At 53.2% G+C, this 18746-nt stretch overlaps 1 protein-coding gene across 2 annotated transcripts in view; it reads left to right on the top strand.

The window, feature by feature from the left end:
• Window positions 1-18746, top strand: part of CHST8 (carbohydrate sulfotransferase 8) — a 152062-nt gene that overhangs the window by 59666 nt on the left and 73650 nt on the right. Inside the window, exons 1-2 of one of the 2 annotated variants that reach the window (XM_003915302.4) lie at window positions 1230-3472; window positions 7425-7640. In XM_003915302.4, coding sequence (XP_003915351.2) covers window positions 7511-7640 — 130 coding nt within the window. In that variant the 5' untranslated portion in view covers window positions 1230-3472; window positions 7425-7510. Of the gene's footprint in view, window positions 1-1229; window positions 3473-7424; window positions 7641-18746 lie in introns of those variants that run through there. The other variant, XM_003915303.4, reaches the window with a different exon arrangement.

Raw genomic sequence — 18746 nt, 5'->3', positions numbered from 1 at the left:
CTCAAGTCCTGAAGATCAGACTTGAGTGGAGGGGAAGTCAGGCCAGAGAACCTGGAGCGCCCCGCTCTGAGCCTGATGGCCACCCTGTAACAGTTCAAGCTGCTTCCACTGAGGGTTTTGGGTTTTTGTTTTGTTTTGTTTGTTTGTTTTTGAGACGGAGTTTCGCTCTTGTAACCCAGGCTGGAGTGCAATGTCGCGACCTCGCCTCACTGCAACCTCTGCCTCCCATTCTTCTGCCTCAGCCTCCCAAGTAGCTGGGATTACAGATGGCTGCCACCATGCCTGGCTAATGTTTGTAGTTTTAGTAGAGAGGGGTTTCATCATGTTTGCCAGGCTGGTCTCGAACTCCTGACCTCAGGTGATCTACCCGCCTTGGCCTCCCAAAGTGCTGGGATTACAGGCTGAGCCACCGTGCCTGGTGTTTTTTTTGTTTTTTTTGTTTTTTTGTTTTTTGTGAGACAGAGTCTCGCTCTGTTGCCCTGACTGGAGTGCAGTGGCGCAATCTCGGCTCACTGCAACCTCTGCCTCCCAGGTTCAAGCAATTCTCCTGCTTCAGCCTCCCAAGTAGCTGGGATAACAGGTATGCACTACCACACCCAGCTAATTTTTGTAATTTTAGTAGAAATGGGGTTTCATCATGTTGGCCAGACTAGTCTCAAGCTCCTGACCTCTAGTGATCCACCCACTTCATAATCATATTTAAGTGTACAGTTCAGTGGCATTAAATACATTCACATTGTTGGGCAGCCATCACCACCATCCATCTCCAGAACCTTTTCATCATCCTAAACAGAGACTCTGTACCCATTAACCAACACCCTGTTCCTCCTTCCAGTCCCTGGTAACCTGCATTGTACTTTCTGTCTCTATGAATTGGACTACTCCTGGCACTTCACACAAGTGGAATTATACAGTATTTGTCCTTTTGTGTCTGGCTTGTTTCACTTAACATGACGTCTTCAAGGGTCTCCCATGTCATAGCATGTGTTGCTATCATTGACTTTTTGATCGACACACGCAAGCTGTAGTTTTTTGGGGGGTTTCCTAGCATCACAATATATTTTAAAGGTTTGGGGATGCATTAGTCCACTTTTGTATTGCTATAAAGAAATACCCGAGGTTGAGTAATTTATAAGGAAAAGAAGTTTAATTCGCTCACGGTTCTGCAGGCTGTACAAGAAGCATGGTGTTGGCATCTGCTCAGCTTCTGGGGAGGGCTTCAGGAAACTCACAATCATGGGAGAAGGCAAAGTGGGAGGAGGCAGGTCACATGGCAAGAGAAACAGCAAGAGAGAGATGGAGGGGGAGGTCCTAGACTCTTTTAAATGGTCAGATTTCACATGAACTGAGTGAGAACCAACTCATCACCAAGGGGATGGCACCATGCCATTCATGAGGGATCCACCTCATGATTCAGTCTCCTCCCACCAGGCCCCACCTCCAACACTGGGGAATCACGTTTCACCATGAGATTTGGAGGGGACACATATCCAAACCATGTCAGGGGACAATCAGTCAATTTCGTGGCATCTCAGTGGCGTGTGTCTTTTGTGTAAACATTGCACCTGTTAATATACATATATATGTAGAGAGAGAATCAACATTTGTCTCTAAAAATATATTCATCTTCAAGCTCTGTGATCTGAAATCTGTCTTACCGACATGAGGAGGCAAAAGTGAGGTCCTGATGGCGAGCATGCCTTGGGTATTTCAAGTTTTAAGGCTCCATCAGGCTCCCTGGGGACCTTTTCTTCCTTGCCTCTTCCTTGCCTCCTGTCATAGGATTGGGCTACTCTTTGGACCTGATTCCAACGCAGCTCTGATGAAAACAAACCCTCAGCTCCCTGAAACATAAATGACCTTTTTAAAATTCCAGGTTCATGGAGTGCCTCTCTCCAGATGGCCCCAAACACTTCCATCTATTAACTCGTGCTCATTCAACATGCAGCAGAGGCTATTGATCATCTTCCCTGTGCCGGGGACTGTGCTAGGTGCTGGGAATACAAAGACCAGGAGAGGCCTCCATGCGGTTCCCGATCCCGAGGTGCCGAGTCAGAGGCAGGCGGCAAATGCTCTTCCCATAGTGGAAGAAGGGCTGTCACCGTGATGGTGCTCTCAGGGGACCAAAGTTCACACATTCAGGGAATTCTGGGCATTGTGTCAGCATTCCAGACTCTGCCAGGATGAGGGGACTCAGTTTCTCTACATGCAGAATGACTGTCCCTTGCCCTGCCCCAGTGGCGTAAAATGTACTCAATATGTAAGAAGCCCTGGGCAGAGACAGTGTCCACGGTGCGGTCAGTTGACGTGGCCTGTCAGTCTTTGGCCACGCTGTCAGGCTCCCCTCGCTGTGGCTGTGTGTTTGCAGGCACCCCTCAGACTCCACCTGGCCATGTGTCCGCAATGGTGGGAGGCTGGGCTGTGGTGCTCCTAGTAGGGCTGTGGCGGCAAGCTTTAGGACCTCGTGAGCCTGATTCACCGGGTAACCTCCACCCCAGAAAGCCCTTTCTCCCCGATGCAGACAGAGCATGGGGCTGGGGGGAGTGGAGAGAAGCCTGCCTTGTAGCAGGGGAGCGGACAGCAGGTAAATTGCATTCCCCGGGAGTAGCGTGCAGCCCGGCGGGGGCCTGGGTGTGCCAAGGCCAGGCTCTGGGGATTTCAGGACCCAGGCCAGAGCTCCTCAGCAGCACGGCAGGAGCCAGCCTGAGAGTCTGCAGCCCCGCCTTGGAGTCTAAGCACTCGCGCCCATCCGTCATCCTTGCAGAGCATCGCAACTTTATGCCTACGCATAAAAACTGGAGGGACTCGTCCCAGAGTTTGCTGCTGCCGCCGCCGCTGCCATTAAAGCGGTTTTAATTAGCTGCAGGATTTTTAATGAGCTCAAATCAAGAAGAGCCCCATCTCAGAAGTAAGCGAGAGCCGCGCACAGGGAAGAACTAGTCTGACAAAACAGAAGGAGGTGGTGCTCTCGGGGGACCGGGCTGTGGGCTCCGACCGATCGATCGGCGAGGAGCAGATGAGTTCCCGAGGCCAGGAGGCTGAGGAGGGAAGCCGGGGCTCAGGGACCAGCGACCGGTGCAGAGTCCCCGCTGCTGCCACCGCGGCAGAAGGCACGGTGCCGGATTCAAGGTGACGGCAGTGCCTGGCTCCATTCTCCTCAAGTTGCCATAGCAGCCTCTCTCCCAACAAGCAGCTTCTCCGGGAGCCCTCAGCCGGGAGGGACGTCATTGTTCTCTCCTGCCCGTGTGGTACAAGGAGACCCACCGGACAGAGAACTTTCCGGAGCCCAGGGTCCACTGCCCACGTGGGTGCACCCATGCTGTCTGGAGCCAGGCACGGGGACAGGTCCCCACGGCCACAGGGGATCCTCTGGGCGGCTAGGGGGAGCGTCCAGGCCCAGAAGCAGCCGCAGCCAAGCGTGTCCTTGGAGCCGTCCATGCGTCTGTCCGCCTGCTGCCGGTCGCCACTGGAGGTGCGTGTGTTTTGGCTGAATTCCCAAGTCCTTGCTTGTGCCCTGAAGTGAATTTCTTCAAAGAGACACATTTTTAAATCAAATAAATAAGGAAATGGGAGGAATCCTTTGCCCTGCCCTGTGTCCCAGGAGGTGTTTATGAGATTAATTGGATCTTTTTTTTTTTTTTTCTTGAAGTAAAAATTGGTGACGCCATTCAGGCCTCAGGGAGAAAAGCCACCAGGAGGACTGGGAATTGTGAGGCTGGGCAGGAGCTGCTGGAAACTCTCTGGGGCTGTTTATTTTTCTTGCCTGAGCCCTCCCTCTTCTGTGCCCCTGGCAGGCTGGATTTTCTTATTGTCTGATGGTCTTGGGATGGGTATAGGGAGGTGAAGGCAGGTTTTGCCCTTGTCATCAGAGCTGAGAGTGATGTAGTCTGTGGTGAGGATAGGACAGTCCCAGGTGGAGGCTGAGGCCTGTGACTGGGTTTTTGCCCCACCCCCCAGCCTTCCAGGCACCAGTCTGTGACAGATGGTGGTGTCCACTCCCCAGGCAGCAGCTGGACTCCCAGGAGAGGCAGACAGACAGCTGTTAGACCAGCAGCTCTTGTTGCCTTGAAAACAACTTGCGACTTTGAAGCCTGGGGTCCTCGAGGAACAATAGAGGATTCCACACCCCCTGGAATGCCCAGGGGTCTGTCAGTGACCACCCTTCCTTCCCACACCTTAGGGGAAAGGAGGGTTCTATAGAGTCCAGTTGGCTTCCTTGTGGGGCACTGAAGGCCCAGCCATACTGCTGGCCAGTTACCCAGGAGGGGAGGCACGCTGACCTTTTGATTCCTGTTTGCAGGGAGCAGGGAGTTAGCTGGTCACATGGTCCCCAGTGAGAACAAACACAGAGCTGAGGATCCCAGAGGGAAAAGCTGGGGTCTGGGGCTTAGGGGTTGGACCCTGAAGCCAGAGGCGGCTCCAGTGCCAGCTTCCCTGGTGTAGAGAAGATGCTCGTGTTCTCTCTGGGGGGCCAGCAAAGGCAGGGTCTTTGAAAGGGGGAACTCGAACGGATGAAGCTCTACCACCATGGAGGTGTGGTCCTGGGTCTGTGTCCTCTTCCCTTTCCTGGATTTGGGGGCACGGATGTGGTCCTTGCTTTGGCTCCCGGGCACATGGGTGGCTGGAGCCAGGCATCATGGGGTGGGTTTGGTTTGGGCAGGTTCAGAAACAAGTGAGGACAGGTCTTGGCTGCAGGACCCATTTAGTCCTTGACAGTGGATGTCTGTACTGGCTTGAACGGAGACGGACTGGGGGAGAAGAGCACCGGCCAGCTCTCTTGTAACCATTCTGCAGCGCCAGCTACTGAACAAATGAGATGATGATCACACATGCTCCTGAGTCCCCTTTGTTCATCAGGTAGAGCCTGATATTGACCCCTTATTAGCTGTTTTACCAGGTAGTGCTGAGCGCTAGCCATGAACTTGTTCTCCTTCCTCCCTCCCTCCTCCCAAAATGTCTTGATGTTGGAGGCTACCCTAGGTCAAACTGGCTTCCTGGTGTCTGACTCAGGAGGCTGCTGGAAGTGCGCCCGAAGTGTGGTCAGCTTACTCAGGGGCTCGTGACGGTTGCTTTCCAGCTGGGGCCTTGCTGGGGACCATCGACGGTGTGTGTGCAGGCGCTGGCCGGCATGCACCCGGGCATGTGTGCATATGCGTGTTAACGAACCCACATCTGCTTAGGTCCGTGGGTGCGGTGCACATGTGAACGCTGTCCCCATGACCCTGCAACAGCGGCTGCTCCGAGAGACCCTGCATGCTCTTCCTGGTCCCCATCTGAGAGCCATGGCTCCGCCGTGTTGGTGTGTGACGTCTTTTCCTTTCTATGACTGCCTGGGGCTCCCCCGAGTGAGGCTGGAGAAAACAGCTCTGCCTCCCTCGTCAGCCGCTCACTCTCTCCTGAGGCTTTGGGGTTGGGCCCTGTGGGCCTTGGACTCTGAGTGCAGCGCTGTACTCACAGAGGGAAGGGCTTGGGGAATGGTACGGTGTCGCAGCCTGCTGTGGGGCTTGCACTGCTGCATCTGTGTCTTTGCAAGGCAGTGAACCCCAGGTCCTCAGGATGGCCTCATCCAGGGCAGCCATGGAGGGAGAGGCCCCAACCCCACACAAGGGGCTTTGAGTCTGAGCCCTTGGGGACACGTGACTGTCCATTTCTACCCTCTGCAGGCAGGGCTGGGGTGGCCTTGGTGGGTGACAGGAAGTAGCAGTTTGTCTTTGGGGCAGAGGCCATTACAGTGAGGTCGGGGCCGGCCTGACACCCCAGAGCCAGCTCCGGAGACAAAACAGGCCCAGCTCAGTGCTTCTGTAAAAAGCTGGAAGGCCGCAGGAACCACCTGCTCGGCACAGTCCAGAGAGCCCAGCATCAGGTGCCTTCCCGGTGCAGAGAGGCCTGGGGCAGGTTAATTAAAGTTAACTGAGTGAAAAAATAATTACACAGACTGCAGAGGGGAGAAACCCAAACCTGCAATTTACCCTCCCCAGCCCTTGAGCTTTTCAGAAGAACAATCTGGTCATGGGGAGTCGTGGGCGGGGAGCAGGGAGAGCGCCTCTTCTCATCCCTCATGCTCCATGGGCTGGATGTGGGGGCTTCTTCCCCCAGCACTTGGGTCCATGTTGGGGAGGAGTCGCCTGGCTGAAGTATTGTCCCTGGGCAGGGAAATGTCCTTGGGCCGAGCAGCACATTTGGCCTGGGGCTTGACCAGCTACCTAGCTGTGGCCTCAGAGGCTACTGGGAGCTGCCAACCTGGCCTCACCTCCCTCAGGCACTGACCTGTGCCAGGGTGGGGAAGTTCCCCCAGGGCTCCTTGGGTGGAAAAAGGGTGGCCCCCCAGGCCAGCAGGGCCCGCTGGAAAGTAAGGGGACAGAGTGACCGACCTTCAAAGGAGGGGGGCTCCCTGGGGTGCCTGCCGCCTGTGCCTTCCTCCCCCTGTACTCTGCCCATGCTCTCTCTACCCTCCACGGCAGGAACTTATATTCTTCCTTTGGGCAAATGGCCTTGAGGTGCCCCCATCTCGATGCACACACAGCCTGGCCCTGTTGGCGTGACTGGCTGCTATGTGGGGGACGGGGAATTTCTCTCCCTGCCCTTTAGGAGGAAGCGGGGTAAGGGGTAGGTCACATGGATATACTCTGGGTCTGCAGTGGCCGGAGCAGTTAGTGCCCACCCCCAGGAACACGAGGGGGTGTTCGCACCCAGCCTCTGCACCTCTGAGCTTGGAGTCTGTTGGACACAGGTGTAACTGCCCCACCTCCGCTCCAGGCCAAGGGCCTCGAGCGCAGGGACTCCTGTGGTCTGGCCAGAGCCTCAGCTCCCTCCGGTGTGACTGTCCAGAGGCACCGCCATCCGCCAACCCATCTGTCAGTCCATCAGTGAGGACAGCCCTGGCTGGTGTAGGGGAGTCCGTCTGTGCCTGAATATCCTTTGAGCCTAGCAGGCCCCTTCTCAGAGCTGCCTGCTCTGTGGAGACCTTGTCCCCAGTGCCCTACAGAGAGGAGCAGGGTGGAGGCACATTCAAGATCTTCTCTGCCCACCAGGCCGGGTGCCAGGGACAAGGACCCAGTACCTAGGCCCCCACCCTGGGGGCACACATGCTTATTTGGAGGTCTGGACAGTGCAGGGGATGGCTGGTGGCTACTGACTGGGGGCCTGGGGGTTCCCACTTCGGCTCCCCCAGGCAGGGCCAGACGGTGTCTCATTCCATGATTTTTCTGGAGGTGCAGATACAGGAGACCCTGGCGGAAAGCTAGCATTCCAGCCACAGGTGGGAACAGGCTGCCCTCAGCCTCCCGGGCATGAAAGGGTGGAAAGGGCACCCCTGGGTAACTTGTAGAGGGCAGAGGCATCCGGGAATTACACTTGGGTTGCTGCAGTGAGCGGGGCCTCCACCTGTGCACCTCGATGATGACTGTCCCCACTCTGCCCCGTAGACCTCAGCCTGATGGACGCCTGGTGTGGACGATGAGGGAAGAACGTGCCTCCCACACCCGAGAGGTGACCCCTGAGCGAGTCCCGGATGACCCCGCGACCTGGAACGATGCGGCTGGCCTGCATGTTCTCATCCATCCTGCTGTTCGGAGCTGCAGGCCTCCTCCTCTTCATCAGCCTGCAGGACCCCACGGAGCTCGCCCCTCAGCAGGCGCCAGGTGAGTCCTTGTGCCGCGTCCTGCCATCACCGCCCCCAGCTTTCCAGCCTGAAGCTCAGGCCTCCACGGCTGCCCTGGTGTGCTAGTCTCGGGGGAAAGGAGCAAGTCTGTGCCAAGACCCTCAGCAGGCAGAGTCCTGGCTTCCCGGGGAAGGCATCAGTCTCAATGTGGGAGTGCTGTGTCTGATGCAAGACCTCCAGCCAGTGCCTAGCAGCAGGGTGGCCTCTCTTGGGGGTCATGGCAAGGCTGCTGTCTATTGAGCCAGTTGTTGCCCTTGATGCAACTCAGATTTAAACAGGATTGCGCCACCTCTCAGGTCTCTTCCACTTTGTCGGGGATATCAGAAAGTGGACAATTTCTCCCTGAACCCCTGCCCCACAGGTGAGACTCGGTTTCTCTGCCCAGCCCTGGAGAATCTAGCCCCTCTGGTCTGGACAAAGGGGGTCAGGGTACCTCCTGGTTTTGTGAGGCCAAGACCCCCTCCGAAGGTCCCCCACTGCCACTTCCATTCATTCCACCCCTGCCTGGTGGCCCACTGGAGTCACAGAGGGCTGCTGGGGACAGGTGGGATGGCAAGGAGGCCAGAGCGGGAAGGGTGATTCTGGCGTCTCAGGGCAGACAGAGTGTGGAGAGGGGAGTTCAGGCAAGGTCTCTGCTGCTGGGACACGGTCCGCATCCCGGAGATATGGCAGGACGGAAGGTCAGCTGGCAGGGTGCCAAGACCTGGGAGCTCTCTGCTTTGGAGGGAGAGGAGGGGAGGTGTCTCAGCAGAAGCCACACACTCACAGTCCACATGCTCTAGGGCATGGACAGGCTGGTGCACCCCCAGAGACACCACTCCTCTCCAGGGAAACCCACTCACTCTCTCTTGGTTGCTCTGTGCTATGAGCCAGAGACAGGATGAAAGAGAAGGGGGCCGGAGGTGTGGGCAGAGGGGTTCCTGCACAAACCCCTGCCGGAAGCCCAGAGCACAGGAAGGGGTCTTACTCTGCAACCCCTCCACCCCCACCCCCATTGTGGATGAGCACCCATGATGTGTGGCCCTTAGTGCAGATTGAGGGCCCGTGGACACCAGGAAGGAAGGTGAAAAGAGCACAGGGAGGCCAGTGCCGGGGCCCTGGGTCTGGCAGCTGCCAGAGGCTTCCCATGGGCAGGTGGATGAGTTGAGAGTCAGAGGGAGGCAGCCAAGGCAGTGGCCTCCAGGAGATGGTGGGCGAGTCATGGGTGCTGACTCATGCCTAGGCCAGACCCCCACAGGTGGTGGCTGTCAGCAGTGAGTCTGGCCACTCCCAGGCTTCTGGAGCAGTAGGTGCACAGCAGAGCCAGCTCTCCTGTGGGAGCTTTGCAGCCTCACATGAGCCCCAGAACAGCTCATGACACTGCGTTGGCAGAACAGGGCCCCTCGGGACAGCGCCATCAGGGAAGACGGCGAGCTGGTACCTATGGTCACGTGTTACCTGCCTAGAAGCAAACTCAGGAAGAAGGGCAAGCAAACACTGCCTGGGTGTGTCCTTGGTGTGTGCGTGGTTGGGGGTGCATGTAGGCAGAGGGTCCAGACAGCCAGTGCTCACATTCTACAGGAGGAGCCTGGGAGAGGAGGTATGAGTGTGCCTGTGATGCCCACCTGGGACTGGGGCCTGGACCCATCGGTGGGACACTCGTGGATCTGACTGTGGTTTGGTGGCTTCAGCTAGTGCCCTGCCCTGCCGCAGCCGCAGCGCTTGCTGTGCAGGTCCCTGTTGCCCTACCCAGCTGCCCGAGTACACACATGTGTGGATTACAGGTGGGCTGGGGACCCACGGGACGGCTGGGATTTCTGGGAAGATCGGAGCCTCAGGCTGGCAGGGGGTGTCAGATGGCACGGAGCCAAGGCCATCATCCCTCTGCAGCTGGCAGACCTGGCAAGGAGCACATGTGGGTCTTCTGATGGTCCATGCAGTCAGACCAGCCTCACCACGTGCCAGGTGACGGGCAGACTTGACGGTCTGGGTAAATCACACCAAACACAGTCATAAAACTTTAAGTAATGCTTACGTTACTTTCCCTGAGCAAAGTGCCTCTGACACAGGCTGTTTGTGTTGATTTGTTACTATTCATTTATTCCTTCCCTGTACTTCTCACGGCAGCCTAATTGTGATTCGGTACCAAGAAAGCAATATCAAAGTAATTTTCCACAACATTAGTTACAATTTTCTTCTGATCTTTCAAGTGAAACAATCCCATCCTGTTGGCTTCTCTGAGCATATAAACCTTGATTACATTTATCTGTTGGAAACCAGTGCTTACAAAATGTATGTGTCCAGTTGCATGGCTGGGTGGCCCCAAGGGCCCCTGACAAGCCTTCTCCCTGTGCATTTCTGTTGGTGGGAGGAACAGATTCTGGGAGCTACCCTGCCATTCCGATCAGGCAAACAGGCAGGTGTTGGGGCGGCGGGTTGGGAGTAGAGATGAGCAGATCTGCGGAGGAAATTCCACACCGTGGCATGAACTGTTCTGGGGACGGAGTTCTCTGGGAGCTGTAGTTTGTGGCACTACAAGTATAGAAAGGGGACAAGGAGTGGCGGGAGTTCTGAGTTGCTTGAGGTCCCTTGGGGCCTGGCCTCATTCGTGTCTCTCCCACGCAGCCACCCAGGTGTTAACAGCACCTGAACTTTACATGGATCAGCCAGCCAAGCTCACCTGGCTCAGGCAGTAGATGGAATGGTAGGGGGTTGCCAAACTTTTGTAAATCAAACCACATTTTAAACATTTTTGTTGCTCTAGTCCAAATCAAATCTTTGGAAACAGGAAGAGCTACCCAGTAAGTTACCCCCGTTCGAAGATGAAGGTTTGTGGATCAGAGAATTCGCCTCTCCAGTTAGAGTTCTTTTCCAGTCTCCAGGATTGCCAGGCCCTGAGGCCAGAGCTTCTGCTTTCAGGAAATTCACTTTTTGACCCAGTAGACAAGACTCACCTCTTCTCCAAGAGAAAGACTTGGAGACCAGGCCAGAATCAAGAATAACAAACACCAACGGCCAGGTGTGCTGGCGCATGCCTGTAATCTCAGCACTTTGGGAGGCCTTCAAGGGGGAGAATCACTTGAGCCTAGGAGTTCTAGACCAGCCTGGGCAACATAGCAAGAACCTGTCTCTACAAAAAAATAAACAAAGTTAGCTGGGTATAGCGGTACACCCCTGTAGTCTCAGCTACTTGGGAAGCTGAGGTGGGAGGATCCTTGGAGCCCAGGAGGTCGAGGCTGCAGTGAGCTGAGATTGTGCCACTGTGCTCCAGCCTGGGCGACAGGGCCGGACTTTGTCTCAAACAACAAAGAACTCCCCGTGTACTGGCTCTGGGGGCTGCAGAAGGCTGATTCCACATTTGGTTGAGCAAACTGAATTTTAAGAGCTGCTTTCTTTGTGAATGTTTTATCATACAGAGTTTGAAACACACGCAGTAGTGGAGTAGGATAGTGCCATGAACATCAATGCACTGCACCTGCTAAGCCCGATCGACGAAAGAGATCTGATCCGGATGGAATGATTGATCTGCTGGCTGCCGGTCGGTTTGCCGGGCCGCAATGTTTGCCGGGTTTGCTGGTTTTGTTGCCGTTTGTTTGCCGGTTTGTCGGTTTGCCGGTTTGCTTTGTTTGTCGGTTTGCCGGTCGGCATCCTTCCTTCCTCTTTTCACAGAGTTTTGTTCTTAAGCTCCCCCAGGCTGGGAGTGCAATGGTGCAATCTCAGCTCACCACAACCCCGCCCTGGGTTCAAGCGATTCTGCCTCAGCCTCCTCGAGCAGCTGGGATTTCAGGCACAGCCACCATGCCTGGCTAATTTTGTATTTTTAGTAGAGATGGGGTTTCTCCATGTTGGTCAGGCTGGTCTCGAACCCCTGACCTCCGGTGATCTGCCCACCTCGGCCTCCCAAAGTGCTGGGATTACAGGTGTGAGCCACCACTCCCAGTCTCAGCCATAAATGTTTCAATATATTTCTCAGTTTAAAAGAGAAGAACTGTTTTGTTGACCTTACCACTAAACTCATTCCTTAATAACATCAAATTTAACGATTCCTCAATAGCATCAAATAGTCAGACAGTGTGCAAATGTCTAGCTATCTCACAAATGTAATTACCTTTATTTCCAATTTGTTCCATCCAATATCCAGAAAAGGCCCTCATGTGGCAGTTGGCGGATAAGTCTTTTAAGTCTGTAATCTGTAAGTTTCCTTCTCCATCTGTATTTTCCTCCCTCTATTTATTTGAGGAAACCAGGTCACGGTTCCTACAGAACTTTTTGTAAGTTGGGATTTGGCTGATTGGGCCTGTCTGATATGGATTCACATTATTCTCTGTTCTTTGTTGTCCCAATAAATTAGGTGAATCTTGAAGCTTGATCAGATACAGGTTTGGATTCGTTTTTGTTTTGTTCTAGGGGAGTTTTGGGGGGCGGGAATTCACGTGTGGTTCTGTATTATTCCATCAGGAGGCTCCTGTCTGCCTGGCTGTCTTCTGTTATCAGCTGCCAGTGATCGTACCTAGATCCGGCCATTCATTAGGGGTTACACAGTGGCAGTGTTCTGATTTTATCATTCCTCCTTAATTCTTTAAAGTGGAATGGATTTTGTTTTAATGCGGCAAGGTGAGTCATTGTCAGTGACCCATGAAGCCAAAGTGAGTGGTGTGGATTGATTGGTTTATTCACAGATATGTATATAAAACTACAATGTTACCATACAGATTCTGTTGTAGTTTATTCATATATATAATGTTACCGTACAGATTCTGTTGTAGTTTATTCATATATATATACACATATATAATGTTACCATACAGATTCTGTTGCTGGCACACTGTAAATAGTTTCTTCTTTTAAGGAACCTAATCGTTCCTTCTTTTAAGAGTGAGTTTTGAGACGGGTGGATCACGAGGTCAGGAGATCGAGACCATCCTGGCTAACACAATGAAATCCCGTCTCTACTAAAAAATACAAAAAACTAGCCGGGTGAGGTGGCAGGCGCCTGTAGTCCCAGCTACTTGGGAGGCTGAGGCAGGAGAATGGCGTGAATCCGGGAGGCGGAGCTTGCAGTAAGCTGAGATCCGGCCACAGCACTAAAGCCTGGGAGAAAGAAAAAAAAAAAAAAAAAAAAAAAAAAAAAAAGAGTGAGTTTTCTTTAAGTGGGGTCACCCCATGCTTCAGAGCCCTTTGCCTTTTCCTGGAGTCAAGGAGTTGTGGATGGTGGTTCTGGGGTGCCCAGTGGGGAGGCAGCTGTGGTGGACAGCAAGATGCCCCTCAGGGACCCCTAGCACAGACACTGGGACTGGACAGCCCCCTGATGACTCCTAGGTCTGTGACCTGTCTCAGGGCATTCCTGCAGGGCACAGGGAAATTTAACGCTGAAGATAATAATGAATATTGACTGAACATTTACCATGGGCCAGGCCTTGTACTAAGAACTTTACTTTTTTGAGACAGAGTCTCTCTCTGTAGCCCAGGCTGGAGTGCAGTGGCGTGATCTCAGCTCACTGCAAGCTCTGCCTCCCAGGTTCAAGCAATTCTCATGTCTCAACCTCCCAAGTAGCTGGGATTACAGCTGTCCACCACCACACCCGGCTAATTTTTGTCTTTTTAGTAGAGACAGGGTTTCACCATGTTGGCCAGGCTGGTCTTGAACTCCTGAGCTTTAGGTGATCTACCCGCCTTGGCCTCCCAAAGTGTTGGGATTACAGGCGTGAGCCACCATGCCCGGCTTTATATGATCTAATGCATAAAATTTTCCCTTCCCTTCCCTTCCCTCCCCTCTCCTCTCCGCCGCTCCCCTCCCCTCCCCTTCCCTTCCCTTCCCTTTTCTTTTCCTTCAAGAGGCAGGGTCTTGCTTTGTTGCCCAAGCTGGTGTGTAGTCTTGCCATGATAGATCACTGCAGCTTAGCTCACTGCAGCTTTGACCTCCTGGGCTCAAGTGATCCTCCCACCTGAGCCTCCTGTGTAGCTGAGATGCCAGGCAGATGTCACTACACCCAGCTATTTTATTTACTTATTTATTTATGAGACAGAGTCTTGCCCTGTCACCCAGGCTGGAGTGCAGTGGTGTGATCTTGGCTCACTACAAGCTCTGCCTCCCGGGTTCACGCCATCTCCTGCCTCAGCCTCCCGAGTAGCTGGGACTACAGGTGCCCGCCACTACGCCCGGCTAATTTTTTTACGTTTTTGGTAGAGACAGGGTTTCACCTGTGTTAGCCAGGATGGTCTCGATCTCCTGACCTCGTGATCCGCCCGCCTCGGCCTCCCGAAGTGCTAGGATTACAGGCGTGAAGCATCACGCCCAGCCTATTTTATTTTTTATATAGACAGGATCTCACTATGTTGCCCAGACTGGTCTCAAACTCCTGGGCTCAAGTGATCTCCCACCTCAGCCTCCCAAAGTGCTGAGATTACAGGTGTGAGCCACCACAACTGGCTACATATAATTCTTACAAATAAATTATGTCTAGTCTGAGACAATGTGCCAGCATTCACTGGGGCAGACACAGAAGCAGCAACAATACTAATACTAGCTAATGCTCTCAGGTCCTCGAGTTGAGCCAGGCACAATCACAAGCACTTTACATATATTTAATACTCATTTACTACTTTTAAAATTTCAATAGTTTTGGGGGTATAGGTGGTTTTTGGTTATATGGATAAGTTCTTTAGTGGTAAATTAGGAGATTTTAGTGCACCCATCTGTCACCCAAGCAGTGTACACCGTACCCAATATGTAGTCTTTTATTCCTCACCTGCTCCCCAGCCTTCTCCCCCAAGTCCCATAGTCTATTGTGTCACTTTCATGACTTTACATCCCCACAGCTTAGCTCCCACCTACAAGTGAAAACATGTGGTATTTGGTTTTCCATTCCTGAGTTACTTCACTTAGAATAATGGCCTCCCCCTCTATCCAAGTTGCTGCAAAAGACATTATTTTGTTCCTTTTTATGGTTGAGTAGTATTCCACGGTGTATATATACCACATTTTCTTTTTTCTTTCTTTTTTTTTTGAGACAGAGTTTTGCTTTTGTCTCCCAGGCTGCAGCGCAGTGGTGTAATCTCAGCTCACTGCAACCTCTGCCTCCTGGGTTGGAGCGATTCCCCTGCCTTAGCCTCCTTAGTAGCTGGGATTACCAGTGCCCACCACCACACCTGGCTAATTTGTGTATTTTTAGTAGATACAGTGTTTCACCATGTTGGCCACGCTGGTCTCAGATTCCTAACCTCAGGTGATCCACCCGCCTCAGCCTCCCACAGTGCTGAGATTACAGGCATGAGCCACTGCACCTGGCCACTACATTTTCTTTATCTGCTCATTCGTTGATGGGCACTTAGGTTGGTTCCATAGCTTTGCAACTGTGAATTGTGCAGCAGTAAATATGCATAAGCGTGTGTCTTTTTCATATGATGGCTCTGAGTAGATACCCAGGAGTGGGATTCAGGGATTGAATGGTAGTTCTACTTTTAGTTTTTTAAGGTAGGCGTCTCCAACCCCTGGGTTAGGACCCAGGCCACATAGTAAGAGGTGAGTGGTGCATGAGCTATCGAAGCTGAGCTCTGTCTACTGTCAGATCGGCGGCCACATCAGAGTCTCAGAAGAGCTTGAACCTTCCTGTGAGCTGCACATGCAAGGGATCTAGGTTGTGTGCTCCTTATGAAAATCTAATGCCTGATGATCTGTCACTGGATATATTACATGTAATAACATATCCACGTATATACATTATATATTACAATGTAATAATAATAGAAATAAAGTGCACAATAAATGTAACGTGCTTGAACCATCCTGAAACCACCACCTCCCCACCCCCATCTCCCCTCCCCCTTCCCCAGACCGTGGAAAAATTATCTTCCATGAAACTGATTCCTGGTGCCAAAAAGGTTGGGGACTGCTGCTTTAAGGAATCTCCACACCGTTTCCCGTAGTGGTTGTACTAATTTACATTCCCACCAGCAGTGAAAAGCGTTCCCTTTTCACCACATCCATGCCAACATTATTGTTTTTTAACTTTTTTTTTTTTTTGATACGGAGTTTTGCTCTTGTTGCCCAGGCTAGAGTCCAATGGCACGATCTTGGCTCACCATAACCTCTGCCTCCCAGGTTCAAGCAATTCTCTTGCCCCAGCCTCCCAAGTGGCTGGGATTACAGGCGCCTGCCACCATGCCTGGCTAAATTTTTTGTATTTTCAGTAGAGATGGGGTTTGATTATGTTGACCAGGCTGGTCTTAAACTCCTGACCTTGTGACCCACATTCCTCAACCTCCCAAAGTGCTGGGATTACAGATGGGAACCACCGTACCCAACCTGTGAGTCTTTTGAGAAATGTCTATTCATGTCCTGTGCCCACTTTTTGATGGGATTATTTGTTTTTCTCTTTACTTAATGCTTTATTTTTATTTATTTATTTTTTGAGATAGAGTCTCACTCTGTCACCCAGGCTAGAGTGCAGTGGCGCGATCTCAGCCTTGATTTCCTGGGCTCCAGTGATCCTCCCACCTCAGCCTCCTGAGTAGCTAGGACCACAGGCACGCACCACCACGCCCATCTAACTTTTGTATTTTTGGTAGAGATGGGATTTTGTCATGTTGCCCAGGCTGGTCTCGAACTCCTGGCCCCAAGTGATCCACCCACCTCGGGCTCCCAAAGTGCTGAGATTACAGTGTGAGCCACTGTGCCTGGCCTCATTTAATACTTTAAAACCCCCATGAGTGAATTATTATTACACCTTTTGAAAGATGAGACTACTGAGGTAAGAGAGGCTAAGAGCCATACCCAAGGCCACGCAGCTTCTGGGCTTCAGAGCTGGCATGTGGCCTGGGTGGCTGCCTATTGTTCAGTGAACCACACTGTCTCCCCAGAACTTGGGGCACCCGGTATTGTTGTGTTCAGGGCCTGGAGCAGAGCCTGGGCAGAGAGAACAGTGTGGATAAAGGATTGGAGTCCTGAGAGAATGCGGCATGTGGAGAACTCTAAGTGGTTTAGGGGCTGCAGCATGACCTGTCAATCTAGACTCCTGGATTCGTGTGAATCTAGACACACGGCCGGCCCTGGGCCCAGCAGGCCCTTGCAGTGTGGTAGAGGAGCCAGCCTTGGCCCCTGGCAACAAGGAGCTCTGGGGACCCCGGAGTAGGGAGTGGTTCATCAGAAAGCTCATTCCAGCCGGGCATGGTGGCTCACTCCTGTAATTCCAACACTTTGGGAGGCTGAGGTCAGTGGATCACCTGAGGTCAGGAGTTCAAAACCAGCCTGGGCAACATGGCAAAACCCCGTCTCTACTAAAAATACAAAAATTAGCCTGGCGTGGTGGCATGGGCCTGTAATCCCAGCTACTTGGGAGGCTGGGGCAGGAGAATCGCTTGAACCCATAAGGCAGAGGTCGTAGTTCTTTTAAAAAGAACTACAGTCCTTTATCCAGTGAGCTGAGATCACGCCACGGCACTCCAGCCTGGGTGACAAAGCGAGACTCCATCAAGAAAGAAAGAGAGAAAGAGCGAGAGCGAGAGAGAGAGAGAGAGAAAGGGAGAAAGAAAGAAGGAAAGAAAGAAAGAAAGAAAGGGAGAAAGAAAGAAAGAAAGAAGGAAAGAAAAAGAAAGGAGGGAGGGAGGGAGGGAGAAAGGAAGGAGAGGGAGGGAGGGAGGAAGGAAGGAAAGAGAGAGAAAGAGAGAGAGAAAGAAAAGAAAAAGGAAGGGAGGGAGGGAGGGAGGGAGGGAGGAAGGAAGGAAGGAAGGAAGGAAGGAAGGAAGGAAGGAAGGAAGGAAGGAAGGAAGGAAGGAAGGAAGCTCATTCTGGTGGCTGCCTGTTGTGTGGCCGTGGGCAGGGAGCAGAGAGGGAGATGCGGCAAATGCAAGGAGATTCGGGCAACCAAGGATGTCGCATGCAGCATTGGAGGCCTTTTGAGTGAGAGGACAAGGAGGTGGGGAGGGCCGTGGTCTTGATTCAGGGGGACTCGGGTTTCTGGCTCTAGAGGAGGGGGGTTGGGGGTACCATTCACTGGGGCAGATGTACCAGATGGGGAGAGGTTGGGGGGAGGGGGCAGGAGATCACCGGTTCCATTTGGGGCTTATGGTTCCATTTGGGGCTTACGGCGTCTGAAATGCTTGCCAGGGTGCATGGCGTCTCCCTGTAGCTTCTCCACCAAGGGGTATCCAGCCCCACAGAATGAAGGACCAGGCAAGACAGGCAGGAAGCCCCCACCACGCCCTAGCCCCTCTGCACCTGTGTCTCCACTCACAGGTCCACACGCTCACTCCTTCGCCCTCATACACCCCAGGCCTGGGTGCTGGTGCCATGCAGGGCAGAGAGGGCTGTGGGAGAGCCTTGCCCTGGGATAGGGGCTGGCAGCTCTGGACTCACATCTACTCCACATTTCCAGGCCAGGAAACCAGTGTTCTGGAAGCTGTCCATGCTCCCTATTGGGCTGGATGCCAGCATGGAAATTCATGCTTTTCTGCCCAAACCTCACATTGTCCTGGGATGGGACCTCCACGCCTGGGTCCCTGGGCTTGCCAGCCGCAGGGAGAGATCTGTACATGCCCATCTGTGTGACGGCCCTGCAAGCCCAGCCGCTTAGCTGTACCGAGGCAGGGGAGGGGTGTACAGGGAGATGGAGATGCGGGAGGAGGAAGCTCGGGCTCTGCTCTCGGGAGCTCACAATCTGTGGGGTCAAGGAAAGAAGTTATCCAGGCCCTTCCCGAGAGGATTCCAATCTGGGGGCAGTGGAGGGGAGGCCTGGCCCTGGCTCAGTGGGGCCTGGGGGACACTTAAGGCAGGTTGTAAACCTTTCTTGAGAGGTGAGTGCTGGAGGAGTCAGGAGGACTTCCTGGAGGAGGGGAACTGTGGGCTGTTTGTTTGTCCTCTCTAGTGCATAGGAGGTACTGACCTGCAGTGGAAGTAGTGAAGCGGGCTTGAGTGAGATTCCAGTGGAACCAGGGGTCTCCCTCCAGAGCACGTGCTGCTGTGCGTCATGTCCAATACCTCACAGCTAGAAATGGACAGATCCAGAAGTCCAATGCCCACGGTTCTGCCTGATGCCAGGGCTCTTGTTTTGATCACCTGGAGGCAGCGCTGTGTTGATTGGAGAAAGTGTGGCCCTCACTCTGGGTCCCA

This window comes from Papio anubis, chromosome 20 (assembly GCF_008728515.1).
Source record: "Papio anubis isolate 15944 chromosome 20, Panubis1.0, whole genome shotgun sequence".
Lineage (NCBI taxonomy): Eukaryota > Metazoa > Chordata > Mammalia > Primates > Cercopithecidae > Papio > Papio anubis.
The sequence above is the reverse complement of the archived record's forward strand: the minus strand, read 5'-3'. Positions and strand labels throughout refer to the sequence as shown.